The following is a 14,405-nucleotide window of genomic DNA, read 5'->3' as shown; positions in this document are numbered from 1 at the left end:
GTATGCATTTTTAATGTGTCATGACTTGGTATGATTTTAGATGTATTGTAGCCTACATTTTATAGTGTTGTATGTAATTTTGATGTCTTTCATCTTATCTTCTTTTTTTCTACTAAAAGCCTAACTAGGGACCACTAGGGAGTTGGAAACTAGCATGAGCTATAATGTCTGTATGCAGAACATCAGTCACATTGACTTGTTTGTAACGAGTGGAAGTGTCACTATGGTAACCTGCATTGTCCCTATCAAATAAACTGAATTAAATTAATTAATTAAACTCACCAACATGAAATCTGTCACATTCATTTTAAGAAATATGACACACCTTGAGAAAAAAAAACACTTGACAAGTTTTGGAGGATCTGGGAACCACTGCACTCCTTCTTACAGAAGCTTTAACTCAGCATCTGTCCCTGGAAGATGAGGACTGCCTGTTTTTTCTTTCATTTATTCCATGTAGGCTATATATATATATATATATATATGTCAACGTCTTTTTTAATTTACTTATTTATTTACTTATTCACTGTATGCATATGTACAGCGCAGCGCTCACTGTTGGTTTGGGGTGGGTTTTCTTTTTTCTTTTCTTTTTTCTCTTTGTGATGTTCTGTTGTGTCTTGTTTTGTTCTGTTCCAATGTTTGTACTTATAAAACTGAAAAACCAATAAAAAGAGTATTATAAAAAAAAAAAAAAAAAAAAAACTAATTTATAACACTTTATTATTAATTTTTCAACAATAAATGATTTTATTATAGGTTTGATTGATTTGTTTCCATAAACTCACCAACATGAAATCTGTCACATTCATTTTAACTAAAGTGTCAAATAAATGACTTTTCACATCAACACAGTCAGATTGGGGGGTCGGCTGTGTTTGTAAATGTGACTGACCATTAAAACCAGGTTATGAAAGATAAACTCATTATTTCTACCTGCAGATGTGACATTTCATATAAGTGAATTATTAAAATAAAAAAAATAAAAAACACGTGATAAACCAACAGAGGACATGTTAGATATCTGTGTTCAGTTTAATTATAGTCTGTATAAATAAATTAGTGTATTTATAGGTTGTGAAGGTTTGACACAATGATTCAGCACTTCTTCACAGTGGGAGGTTTGGTGACTGTTACTGGAATAAACAAATGACACATGACGTCTGCTTGGCTGGCTGTTATTTAAATAATCAATCTTCTTGTTGTTGTGTTTTTTACCAATTACATATACTGTAGATTTTAATAAGGTGTTTTATTTACACAGGGTAGAAATTAAAAAAAAAAATAACAGGTTTAAAGTGTTGTTTATGTGAATACTGGGTTTTTTTTCCCAGCAGCACTTGAACGCAGCATTTAAAGCTGCTTCTCTGTTCACAGATAAAGTTTCCAAAGAGATTCACAAACACAGAAACTGAACAACACAAACAATCGGAGGTGAAACGACTCATCCACATCTTATTTCTATTATTTCTAACCCCGCACACCTTCATGTTTCATGTCTGAAGAACTTCACACATGTAAATATAGACAAACTGATGACACTGGGACGTGAATTAGAAGAAAAAACATCTTTTATTCAGTCGCTGCTGTTAGAAAACAATCTGGTAACTCACTCACTCAGTTCAACAGGGGAGAAGCTGCTGAGGCTGGAAGACTGAAACTCCCCCTGGTTCATGTTATTAATATAATTATTATAATTATAATTATTAATATAATTATTGCTGCAGGTGAATGTGAGGCGTGTTACATGTGGATGAATGTTCACATTAGGAGAATAAAAGTCTGTCTGAGCCACGCTGTAGTGTTGTTAGGCTAAAGTGCTGAAGAAGGCTAAACTGTCCCTTACAGGCTACTGTACAAGACAACAGATTCAAACCAGGGTCTGATGTCGATATCGCAGGAAAAAAGAAAAGAAAAGCAGTTTATTCTACTCCCAACTTCAGATTGTACCTCTAAAAGTTACTTCAAAATAAAAGCCTAGAGCAGCTGATTGTTCCAGATTCAGGTCTTCATTCATACAGGTCTGGAAACAGTTAATTACAGAACCGGTTTTTAATTATATTTAATCTTAGAGGTTTGTAATTCCCTTTTTTTTTTTTTTTACAACTTAAATCTCAAAGTTACTTCCCCTAAAGTCACGAGTTCATCAGGTTTGTGTTAAAGCTCCAGACGCTCTAAAGGCAGATAGATGTGTATGTGTGATTATAAGAAACTCTATAATACCTCTATAATAATAATACGTTGTGATGTCAGAGCGTCCACTCTTCTGATTGGCTGACACCGACCAGTTGTTAGAGATGGAAAAACTACACTGAGATGTTTTTTTAGTTTTTTTTAGATCTTCTCATGGATCAACCCCTTCAAAATAAAACACATGTTTCGTTCTCTCTGTTAAACTTGTTGATCTCCTGAATTAACTCTGGTTCAACTCAGGTCGACGAAGGTTTTTCACATTCTCTGGATTCTCAAAACTAAAAACTGAACTGAACTGAACTAAAAAAATAAAAGAGATAAAATCAATAAAAGCGTTGATCGTGTGAAAAGTCGATTTACAGCTTCCTGGACCGATTCAGGCCAGAATCTGGATCTAATTCTAGTTCTGGACCAATAGGAGGAGGAAGAGAAGGAGGAGAGAGGGAGAAGGAAGAGGAGGAGAGGGGAGGAGGAGGAGGAGGAGGAGGAGGAGGAGGAAGGAGGAAGAGGGAGGAGTAAAAGGAGAGGGGGAGGAGGAGGAGGAAGAAGAATAGGAGGAGGAAGAGGAGGAGAAGGAGAGGGGGAGGAGGAGGAGGAGGAAGAGGAGGAGGAGGAGAGGGGAGGAGGAGGAGGAAGAGGAAGAGGGAGGAGCAAAAGGAGGGGGAGGAGGAAGAGGAAGAGGAAGGAGGAAGAGGAAGAGGAGGAGGAGGAGAGGGGAGGAGGAGGAGGAAGAGGGAGGAGTAAAAGGAGAGGAGGAGGAGGAGGAGAAGGAGGAGGAGGAAGAGGAGGAGAAGGAGGAAGAATAGGAGGAGGAGGAAGAGGAGGAGGAAGAGGATCAGGATCTAGATCTGGATCAGCTTCATCTGATACATAGAGGTAAAACCCGGTCAGCGCTGGTCTGTCCGACTGCACCTGAACGCAACATGCAGCGGTAACAGGTTCAGGCTGTTTTCTATCTGATCAATAACTCTGATTAATAACTGATCGGCTATAAACGTTATTGATTAATCTGAAGGTTCGTTTTGTTTCCCACCACGACCCGGCTGAGGAAGACGATGCGTTCGAGGACCTGCAGACGTGTTTGGTTCCCATTAAACACGGTGATTAAGCGTGTGTGAGACAGGAAGTGATGATGTCGTTGACGTGTCGTCATGGCAGCAGCAGCGGCGGCGTCACAGGAAGTTGGTCTTGAGCGTGATGCTGGGCGAGGACTTGGCGGCGCCGCGGGCCGAGGCGTTGGCTTTAGCCGTCAGACTCTCTTGGTTTCCTCTGACGGCGGCTTCCAGGCGCGACTTCAGGTGAGGCGACGACGAGATGAGAGACCTGAGGGGGCGGGGCCACACGGTTAAAGGGATAGTTCAACTTTTCCACAAAATTAAAGTGATATTTCTAAAAGTTTGAAAAAGTACAGTTGCTATTTGCAGGTGTTTTGTGAATAAGCTGTTCTCTTAAAGGGATATTTCAACATTTTGGCAAATTGGCCCATTGCCAATCCAACAACTCCACAACGCTCTGGTGGACAAGTTGTGAGCTGCACATTCACCACGCTATGAGATAATAACACAACGTTACCACACAGAGTTGTTTTAGAGGGAAATACAGAGACTGCTTGATGAAAAACTGTCCCTGAAGGCAACGTGCATCAGTGGTTTTGCATGAATTTCCCTCTAAAACAACTCTGTGTGGTAACGTTGTGTTATTATCTCATAGCGTGGTGAATGTGCAGCTCACAACTTGTCCACCAGAGCGTTGTGGAGTTGTTGGATTGTGTATTTGATGAGTTTGATGAGGGAAACCAAGAAATCCCATAATGAGCCTCCGTAGTGTAGTTCTGAGCAGCTCACGGCTCTGCTCCGCCGTTCTAAAAACAGCTTGCACCGACAATTAAAGGTAACGAACCTACTGCTATGACTATATAATAATAATAATAATAATAATAATAGGGATTATGGCAATGGGCCAATTTGACAAAATGTTGAACTATCCCTTTAACACTTTAGGTCTCTCACACACAGACACACACCTGAAGACGGCCGAGTGCTGCGGGCCGAGACGCATCAGGTCCTTGAGCGCCGCCTCGTGGAGGGAGCGGGACGCCGCGGGGGCGGAGCCAAGAGCGTTTTCATCCAGGAGGAAGGAGATGAGCAGAGGGAAGAAGATGGCCGCCAGCTGAGGACCTGAGAGAGAGAGAGGGAGGTTTCTACTGTGTTCTATCTATCTATCTATCTATCTATCTATCTATCTATCTATCTATCTATCTATCTATCTATCTATCTATCTATCTATCTATCTATCTATCTATCTATCCATCCATCGTTCTACTCACGTTGAGTCTCGTCTGCAGCCTGAACCAGAACCTCCAGAGCTCTGACTCCGTCCAGGACTCCATGAAGCTCCTGAGGAGTCTGAGGCCGACTCCTCTCTGCCCTCTGAGGAGGAGGAGGAGGAGGAGGAGAGGAGAGGGGAGGAGGAGGAGGAGGAGGAGGAGGAGGAAGAGGAGGAGGAGGAGGAGGAAAAAAGAAGAGGAGGAAGAGGAAGAGGAGGAAGAGGAGGAGGAGGAGGAGTGACAGGTGAGTCATTCTCAGTCTTCCCTCCAGAACAAACTGCCTCTCTGAGAGTCGGTTGTGTTTCCGTTAAGGCTGGGCCAAAAAATCGATTTTTATATTAATCGCGATTTTTTTCTGGCGATTTTTTTTTTTTTTTTTTTTTTTGAGACGACCAATCTTTATTGTATGACCATGTATTCTGTGCCATTACACTCAACAAAGTCAAACCGGACTGGGGAGTTCTCCCCAGGAAGTTTAAACCCCATACACACCTGGAGACATGTGACTCCTAGTCACATGACCCCCCTCCAGTTTGGGGGTGTGGTCATGTGACTTTGGTTTCACTAGAAACCAATCATAGGACCACCCACTCTGGGTTTAACAAAGATATAACATAGATATCTATGTGAACAAACGAACACAACAGACAAACTGATGTGATGTGTGTATTGTTTTTTGTAAATATGACTTATGATGTATTGTCAAGTGTTTGGTTCAACCTGCTCTTGTTTAAGGACAGAAAATCACAATCATTGAAATATAAAATCGCAATACTTGGTAAAATCGAATTGCAATACTTGTTTAATCAGAATCGCAATTTAAATCCAATGGGGACCCAAAAATCATTAGAGAATCGAATCGGCACAAAAGCGTATCGGCCCAGCCCTAGTTTCCGTACCTGCAGGAATCGAACCAGCGGGGGGCCGAGGGCCTGGATGTACGGGACGGAGACGGGGGGCGGAGCCTGAAACACTGAGGTCATCAGCTGGTAGCAGCGACTCACCACCTGGAGGAGGAGACACACACACGGTCAGGGTGAGTGTCTCTGTGTGTGTGTGTGTGTGTGTGTGTGTGTGTGTGTGTGTGTGTGTGTGTGTGTGTGTGTGTGTTAGGGGTTGCACAGATTAGTCGACTTTACTGCTCCACAATGACGTTTTCAGCTTGACGTCGACTCGTCGCTGATCGTGTGACAGTACAAGGAGCGGCTTGAAACAACAGCTGAGTGCGCTGAATGAAAAATATACGAGCGCCGTCAAGCTGGATAGAACGAGCGCTACCAGACAGGAAGTCGGGCACAGAAAAGGCGAGAGAATCCGGTCAATTTTCAAAATAAAATAAATGATGATTAAGTTTGCTGTCCGTCTATAAATATTTATCAGTTGCGTCTGCACACAAGACACACATCCATACACACAGCGCTAGAGACAGACCTGTGCGTGTGTGTAAAACCGAGCAGCAACAGACGGGTTGATGTAAGAAAAACAGAAACTGTGAGTGAAACTGTGAGTGAGCAGGTCTGTGATGGTGACGAGGCCTGTAGTCGTTTTCCTCCCTAATTGTTTAATGAACAGTAGCTACAGTATTTTCTTTTGCACTTGTATAGGAGTGTGTCACAAAAAAACAAACTGATTTACAGCTTGTTGTTTATAAAGCTGTTGTTCTGTGGACTCATTTCTGTGCGTGAGCGTCAGTCAGTGAATACAGATTGTTGCAAAGCATTTCCCCCCTCCTGTGATTTTAGTTATGACAGGAAAAATATGAATGACGTCATCAGCGACTAGTCGACGTCGACTCGACTTTCATAACATTAGAGTCGACTTTAAAACATCTGAAGTCATACAACCCCTAGTGTGTGTGTGTGTGTGTTAGGGCCCGACCGATTTATCGGCGAGCCGATTAAATCGGCCGATTATAGCCCGTTTGAAACTAATCGGTAATCGGCCAAAACTCGGCGATTGTCGCCGATATTTTCAGGAATAAAACTTGGTTTTACTTTGAAAAGATTCCCCCTGCACCGGCGGCGACCTCATGACAAACTCCATCCACTACCACCTCAGTCACAGCACACAGCAGAGTGACTGATCTGTCTCAAAACCAGTGTTGCCACTGGCTTTCTGTTTCCCTTTTTTTTTTTTTTCCGCGGTCGGGTTGTGAATTAATTAATTAATGCTCGTCTCCGGCCGTGTTGGGCCCGAGATTCAACAAGCCGGTCGGGGTCGGGTTTTACCGTTATATACCGGCACGGCAGTATGCTCATTCATCACCAATAAACACAGTAGATGAGGGAGGGAGTGACTGAGCTGAGGCTGTGTGACGGGTGGGGGGGTCCGCGGTGTGGAGCATTGCGGGACTCTGACTGCAGCGGGGACTATCATGTCTCTGCTCCGTGACACTGCTGTGAGACTGACCGCCGGTGAGCGCTGTGACACGGTGCCGGGCACGGCAGCAACCGCTGATCGCTTTTAATTGAAAAGAGAGAGAGAGGGAGAGAGAGACGCCGTGCCGTGTAAAAAAAACAACAACAAAAAAGTATCACGTGTCATGACTTCCTGTATTTGGCCCTTCAAAATAAAAGCCCATATTGATTTTGACTTCATTTTGACAAGACAGGGCTTCAAATGTTTTTTTTTTTTCATGCAACCAATCGTCCAATGAAATTTTAGTCGGCTAATGATTTTTTGGTCGACCAGGCAGCCCTAATTTATATATTATATAATATATATAGATATATTATTATAGTAACAAAAACGTCCACTAGGGGCATTTTTTACTAGTTTCTTGGCCATAACTTTCACTGTATGACTTGAAATGGCATGATTCTTTCCTAATAAGCTTTTTTTTTTGTAACGTTCCAAAAAATTTTTGAAAATTTTTTCTAAGGTCAATAATTCAAAAGTTGCCAAAATAATCACACTTATGACATTCGAGGTCAAAAACGTCCTCTATAAACAACTGCTCTAAAAATGTGTCAGATAAATATTTTTTTCAAAAAATTTTTTACACATTTTTCAGTCAACTTCTGTTCTTTCCAAAAATACTAAATATTGTATGTTCTTTTTGGTTTTTAATATTTTTATTAGCTATTGAATGAAGCGTGCGCTGGATTTTTGAAAAAAACTGACCGAAAATTGCTGATTTTCACTATAAAAAATGATCGGAGGTGAACGATTTTTTACGTGATATCAGACCCTTGGATATGTCAAAGATTAGTAACAAAACTGATTTTGATGCATTATTAGTTTTTTTGTAGGTTCAGTTTTTCCAAAATTGCACCCCCTAGAGGCCATTGACTTCCATTGAAACCACATTTTTCATCGCAGGGAGTTGCAGGGCTGTAAAAGTAAAAAAATAAATACAAAATTTGCAATCTCAGTGGCTTCTCCTCTTCAGAAGAGGTCAAATTTGAAGATTTTACTGTCCATCACCAGATGGCGCCATTTACCTAGTAACCAGGCCTATGGAAACAGAGCATATATTTCTAGGCTTTTTCAATGTGATTTTACATAGAGGATATGGATTTGTTCAGTACTGGGTGTGTGTGTGCGTACAAACACACACACACACCCACACGCTCATGCAGACACGTCTGTGTGTGTGTGTGTGTGTTTGTACGCGCACACACACCCAGAACTGAACAAATCCATATCCTCTATGTAAAATCACATTGAAAAAGCCTAGAAATATATGCTCTGTTTCCATAGGCCTGGTTACTAGGTAAATGGCGCCATCTGGTGATGGACAGTAAAATCTTCAAATTTGACCTCTTCTGAAGAGAAGAAGCCACTGAGATTGCAGAATGCATGTTTTTATGCTGTTATAGCCCTGCAATCAAAAAATGTGGTTTTAATGGAAGTCAATGGGACAAAAACGTCCACGAATGTTACAAGTGTGATTCTTTTGGAAAAACTGAACCTACAAAAAAACTAATAATGCATCAAAATCAGTTTTGTTACTAATCTTTGACATATCCAAGGGTCTGATACCACGTAAAAAATCGTTCACCTCCAATCATTTTTTATATTGAAAATCAGCAATTTTCGGTCATTTTTTTCAAAAATCCAGCGCACGCTTCATTCAATAGCTAATAAAAATATTAAAAACCAAAAAGAACATACAATATTTAGTATTTTTGGAAAGAACAGAAGTTGACTGAAAGATTTGTAAAAAAAAATTTGAAAAAAATATTTATCTGATACATTTTTAGAGCAGTTGTTTATAGAGGACGTTTTTGTCCCGAATGTCATAAGTGTGATTCTAAACGAGCGATACCAGAGGGTAATAAAAAAATAATAATAATCGGCCGATTAATCGGTTATCGGGTTTTTTTCCCCCTAATAATCGTAATCGGCATCGGCCCCAAAAAATCCATATCGGTCGGGCCCTAGTGTGTGTGTGTGTGTGTGTGTGTGTGTGTGTGTGTGTGTGTGTGTGTGTGTGTGTGTGTGTGTGTGTGTGTGTGTGTGTGTGTGCGCGGTACCAACCCGTGGGTCCTTGTCCTCCATGCTGGAGCTGAAGCGCTGCAGACAGAGCTCGTGCAGCGGCGGCGGCGAGCAGACATCTGGACCGGCCGACAGCAGGAAGATGGTGAGAGCTGTGAGGAGGCTGAGGTGGTCGATGCTACAGCTGGAGTCATCTGGAGGGAAACACACTGTTATCTCATCGCTACGGTTACTAAACATCCTCACTTTACAATAAAGACGATGTCAGAACGATGTCAGATCGTGAGGAAACTGATTCTCTCCAAACAAATGTGTTAAAGGGATACCGGTAGTTCAACGTTTAGTCAAACTGACCCATTGCCATAACCCCTATAGTCATAGCAGTAGGTTCGTTACCTTTAACTGTCGGTGCAAGCTATTTTTAGAACGGCGGAGCAGAGCCGTGAGCTGCTCAGAGCGGAAAATTCATGCTAAACCGCTGATGCACGTTGCCTTCAGGGACAGTTTTTCATCATCAGTCTCTGTATTTCCCTCTACAACAACTCTGTGTGGTAACGTTGTGTTATTATCTCCAGGGATGCAAACGGGTCAGGACCAAAAAAGAGAGGAATTTCCCGGGGGGGGGGGGGGTACATTACATGATATTGTACATTACAATATCACGGAAAGGCAATTTCCAGTAGTTCAACCCCAACCAAGTATTGAGTGCATATAGATGGACATAGTTTTCAGAAGGCCAACATTTCTATATTAAAAATGCTTAAAAAAAAAAAAACCTTTGCAATATTTCCATTTTTCCATTTTGGAGATAGTGATTTTTAGGTCTTCACTGAATGTTAGTCATAATTATTACTATTAAAATAAACTGAATAAATAAAGACATGGGATGTGTCATTCAGTGTGTAATGGACATATAGGCCTATATAATGTGTTAGTTTCACTTTAATTGAACACATTCTACATCGCGGAGGCGACGTCTTTCCACTCAGGGCTTCCTTCACCTCTGAAACGGGGCAGAGCTCCGTGGAAACACCTGCCTGACACAGCAACGTAGGGAACCGTGCATGTCCGCGGCGCACAGCTCCACGGTGCACGGGGGGAAAACGACGTCGCTGTCGCACCGAATGCACGCGGATACGCGCCGCTTTAATGAGCGCGCACGTCGCGCGTCTACATTGGAGGTCGGCTGTTATCAGTATAATCAGAGACAACCATGAATGAGTTCGCCTCAGTTTCACGTGATTGTCACTGTTAGCCTGTTAGAAAAACATTTTACTGACCCCAGCTGAGACGCTGAGACGCTGAGACCCCCCCCCCCTTCAAAACAAAAACTCTTCGGATCTGAACGATTCACACAAGTCACCTAATTGGTCATGAAAAAAGCGAGTTTCGCTTTTCGGCCGCTGTTTGCATCCATGTATCTCATAGCGTGGTGAATGTGCAGCTCACAACTTGTCCACCAGAGCGTTGTGGAGTTGTTGGATTGTGTATTTGATGAGTTTGATGAGGGAAACCAAGAAATCCCATAATGAGCCTCCGTAGCGTAGCTCTGAGCAGCTCACGGCTCTGCTCCGCCGTTCTAAAAATAGCTTGCACCGACAATTAAAGGTAACGAACCTACTGCTATGACTATAGGGATTATGTGTGTGTGTGTGTGTGTGTGTGTGTGTGTGTACCTGGCTCCCACAGCTCCAGCAGTGTGTTCAGCGCCGACCTCAGCAGCAGCTTCCAGGCTCCTCGACTCTTCTCCTGTCGACTCATCGGACACGTGAGGACGGACTTCAGAGCCTGGAGCGCCGCCTGCATCACCACGCCCTGACCGGCCCCGCCCACCGAGCCCTGGCCGGCCCCGCCTACCGAGCCCTGATTGGCCCCGCCCACCGAGCCCTGATTGGCCACGCCCACCGAGCCCTGATTGGCTCCGCCCACCGAGCTGGCGGCCGCGGCAGCAGCAGCGGTCACACCTGGAGGTCGAGATGTTAAAGGAGGACAAAAACAAACTGAACTCAGGGTTCCTACACATTTGAAATGTCCAAATTCCATACTTTTTCCAGACCCTAATTTCCAGACTTCTCTGTAAAAATGAGTAAATAGTTGTGCATTATATTAAAAAATCATGCATTTAATCATTTGTTTTCATTATTCTGAGTATGTGTATGCCATTATGTAACCACATAATTTCCAGGAGATTGTAGCTATAGGTAGCGCATACAAAAATAATTAACCCAGATAACTTCAGATAAGACCAAACCCAGATAAGTATTAAGATAAATATATTTCCATACAATAATTTCCATTTTCCATACTTTTCCAGACCTGGAAATGTATAAAATCAAATTCCATACTTTTCCATACTTGCGTAGGAACCCTGAAACTACCGCAAAACAGGAGCAATTCAACTGAAAATTCCTTCTTTTAGACCTGAGTTGAATTTGCCCGGAATTGTCCTTTAAACCTGTTTGGTTTTATAATGTGTGTGTGTGTGTGTGTGTGTTACCTGTGTGTGTGCTGGGCTGCTGCACCAGCTCCTTCAGGACTCCCAGCAGCAGGTAGAGGACCGTGGGGAGGATGGACACGCTGCCTGCAGGAGGACGGACCAATCACAGAGCTCCGTTTACTCATTTACATATTAACTCACAAACAGGAAGTGAAACACTGTGACTCCTCCTCCTTCGTTGGTACCTTCAGGGGAGCAGACGGACGGCAGCTCAGACAGGACACACAGCGCCGACGCCACCAGCTGACAGTCGCTGTCCGTCAAACTCCACACGGAGCCTCCAGCACCTGACACACACACACACACACACACACACAAAGAGTTGGTGTTAAAGGGACAGTATGGGACTTTATTGGCTTTTTATTGACAAAAATCAAATATCGCTTTCATAAATACGTATTTCACTGAAGTGGAATCGCGCCCGCATACAAACGAGCGCTTTCTCGTACCTTAGAATGAGATGTTACAAGTCGTTACAAACATACAGGGGGGGGTTCACCGAACCTTCTCTGCCATGTTGAATCGCCATGTTTTACGTTCAGTGTCACCGTGGCTGTAAGTAACCTCAAACTCGGGCCGCCGGAGCTTCTCGGCTCGGGGAGGAAGTTTTCCAGACAGCGCCTGTTAAAACTGTCACCACCGTGTAGCTAGTGTGAGGAAGGACGGAGGCACTGGTGTTGCCTTCAGGTGCAGTCAGACACCTGAATGACGCCGTGAGTGACGCCGTCGGCAAACCAACTGGATGTTATTTTACTCGACGAGAGAAAGCCGGTAAAACGTGGGTCAGGAAAACAATACGACATCACCATGACAACATATTGTCAGGCCTGTATTGTTTTGCCTCGTGCTGGCGGACCGTTTGTTTACATAGAGGCTTGTTTATCCTGATACATGCAGCGTGTGTTGTTTTTCTGACTTCTGCCCGAGTTTACGTAAACGCAACAGCAAGAATACGTGCCGACATGCAACCGCACCGCTAGATGGGGGTAAATCTCACATACTGTCCCTTTAAGTTGTTGTCATGTGATGAAGCAAACAGGCAGTAGCTTTTGGATGGCGATTCGATTTAAATTGTGATTCTACGATATTGCCGATTCTCTCTATGATTTTTTGTCTTTAGCATTTTTAACATTTATCTGCACACAAATACTGTAGGAGCCTATAAATTAACATACTCCATTATAAAGTGAACTTAAACCCTTTTCACAACCTGGACTCTCTGGATGTAAAAAAGGCGAACTAATGCACATTGCACAATATTTAAAAAATCGTCAAAAAAGATATTGTGATATTTATGTGAATCGATTTGTTCTCCCACCCCTACTTACTAAATATAAAAATGGGGTTTTTAATTGCCGTCTCGATCGCCACGTAATCCCGCGATCGCCTATCTACCACTCTCTTCTTCTTTTTTTTTTTACCAGGCCGACTGCTCCTCTCGTCTTTTACTGAGTTATTCTCTCTTTTTTCTGGCTGTTTTTAGTAACGTTGGGTTATAAAAATGCCGCTTATGTTGTGGCTTTCTCTTAGCGTCACATGATCCTGCTTTGAGTTTGACCAATCAGCACAGAGTAAATCTCCAGTCCCACCAGGACTTCTTCAGGGCTGATCCGAGTACCGACCCCCAAGCAGGGACTCTGTTCGGCCCTGTAAAGGAACGCGCCTTATAATTCAAATACCACAGAGACCTGGTCCTGATCCAGATCTCACCCCGTGCCCCCTCCCCCCCCCCGGTACCTGTGGGACTGGTCCCGGCCAGTTTGGGGCTGAGCTGTGGGAGCTTCCGGACCAGGACACAGAGACACAGCTCCAGCGCTCCGAACACCAGCGAGCGTCCGGGAATCAAACCGCCGGTGTCCCGGCCCTCGCCGAACTCCGGCAGCGTCTCCTTCTCTGACGCACCATCGTCCACTGTGGAGCAATAAAGTTTTATATACATCAATCCTGGCACAAGACAATGATGTCATATATACAGACCACATAGATATCTACACGTAGATGCCACATTGGGGCTTGTCAGGAATGTCTCTTGGCTCCATCTTGAGGAGGAGTTCCTCCTGAGCAGCAGTCAACAGTCAGACCTTCAGACCGTCTGACAGCTGTGAATCTGGTGAAATGCAGAACTTTTGTGCCGCGTACGGATGTTCTCATGAAAGAAACACCAAAACGAAGAAACATGGAAGAACTTTTCTCCAGTAATAAGTTGTTTTATATTATAGAACTGTTATGAACTTGTTGAATGTGATGTAGGTAAGTTAAGTTATCTGACATAAATGAAACTAAGGTAACGTATCATAGGGTGGATATGTGTTACATTTAGTGCAGATACCGCTAGTTCATATATTAATAGTTTGTTATTTTGTTGCCTGTATGTGTAGGCTGTAGGCTGTGGTAGTTGTGAGTTTGTGGTTGCCATGGTGATGAGGCTACCTATATAATTGTGCTAGGCCATATTAAATCAGTTTCATGGCACTGACATTAACCCTATAACTGCTAAGGTGAGTTCTGTAGCTGAGTTGTAGTATTTGTATTAAAACAAACGGCTTCAGTGATAGACCTCTGCCTCTGTAGATACAGGAAGTCAAAGTTAGACTCCTCCCCCCCAAGATGGCGGCGGCGGCCACAATCCGTTCCAATGGGCAGCAGCGTCAGAGGCGGAGGCATCTACGTGTAGATATCTATGTACATCACCACCAACGCTCCCTCGGTGACTTCCTGTCTTTACCTTCGGCGCTGTGGCGTTTCTCCCTCACGTGCTCCTGAGCCACCGTCACGATCTGTTGCAGCAGATCCAGAACGGCGAGCTGGACCGGCGCCGCCTCGCGGGTCACCAGGAGTCTGTGGAGGACGGAGAGCAGCTCCACGCTCAGGGCCTGAGGGGGGGGGGATTAGATTAGATTAGATAAACCTTATTGAAATTTGTCTTGGGCAAAAGTGTGCTGTGTAGAC

At 43.5% G+C, this 14,405-nt stretch overlaps 1 protein-coding gene across 1 annotated transcript in view; it reads right to left on the bottom strand.

Annotated features, from left to right (window-relative positions):
* Positions 1 to 2,947: 2,947 nt before the first annotated feature.
* Positions 2,948 to 14,405, bottom strand: part of heatr5a (HEAT repeat containing 5a) — a 48,058-nt gene continuing 36,600 nt past the window's right edge. Inside the window, exons 33-43 of the mRNA XM_083998770.1 lie at positions 14,182 to 14,329; positions 13,194 to 13,367; positions 11,642 to 11,743; positions 11,457 to 11,540; positions 10,857 to 10,923; positions 10,636 to 10,784; positions 9,002 to 9,153; positions 5,419 to 5,526; positions 4,520 to 4,622; positions 4,217 to 4,370; positions 2,948 to 3,516 (exon numbers count right to left, since the gene is read on the bottom strand). Coding sequence (XP_083854896.1) covers positions 3,366 to 3,516; positions 4,217 to 4,370; positions 4,520 to 4,622; positions 5,419 to 5,526; positions 9,002 to 9,153; positions 10,636 to 10,784; positions 10,857 to 10,923; positions 11,457 to 11,540; positions 11,642 to 11,743; positions 13,194 to 13,367; positions 14,182 to 14,329 — 1,392 coding nt within the window. The 3' untranslated portion in view covers positions 2,948 to 3,365. The remainder of the gene's footprint in view (positions 3,517 to 4,216; positions 4,371 to 4,519; positions 4,623 to 5,418; positions 5,527 to 9,001; positions 9,154 to 10,635; positions 10,785 to 10,856; positions 10,924 to 11,456; positions 11,541 to 11,641; positions 11,744 to 13,193; positions 13,368 to 14,181; positions 14,330 to 14,405) is intronic.

The sequence above is a fragment of the Trachurus trachurus genome (genome assembly GCF_905171665.1).
Source record: "Trachurus trachurus genome assembly, chromosome: 22".
NCBI classification, from domain to species: Eukaryota; Metazoa; Chordata; class Actinopteri; order Carangiformes; family Carangidae; genus Trachurus; species Trachurus trachurus.
Note: the sequence above shows the minus strand (reverse complement) of the source record. Positions and strands in the feature narration are given on the sequence as shown.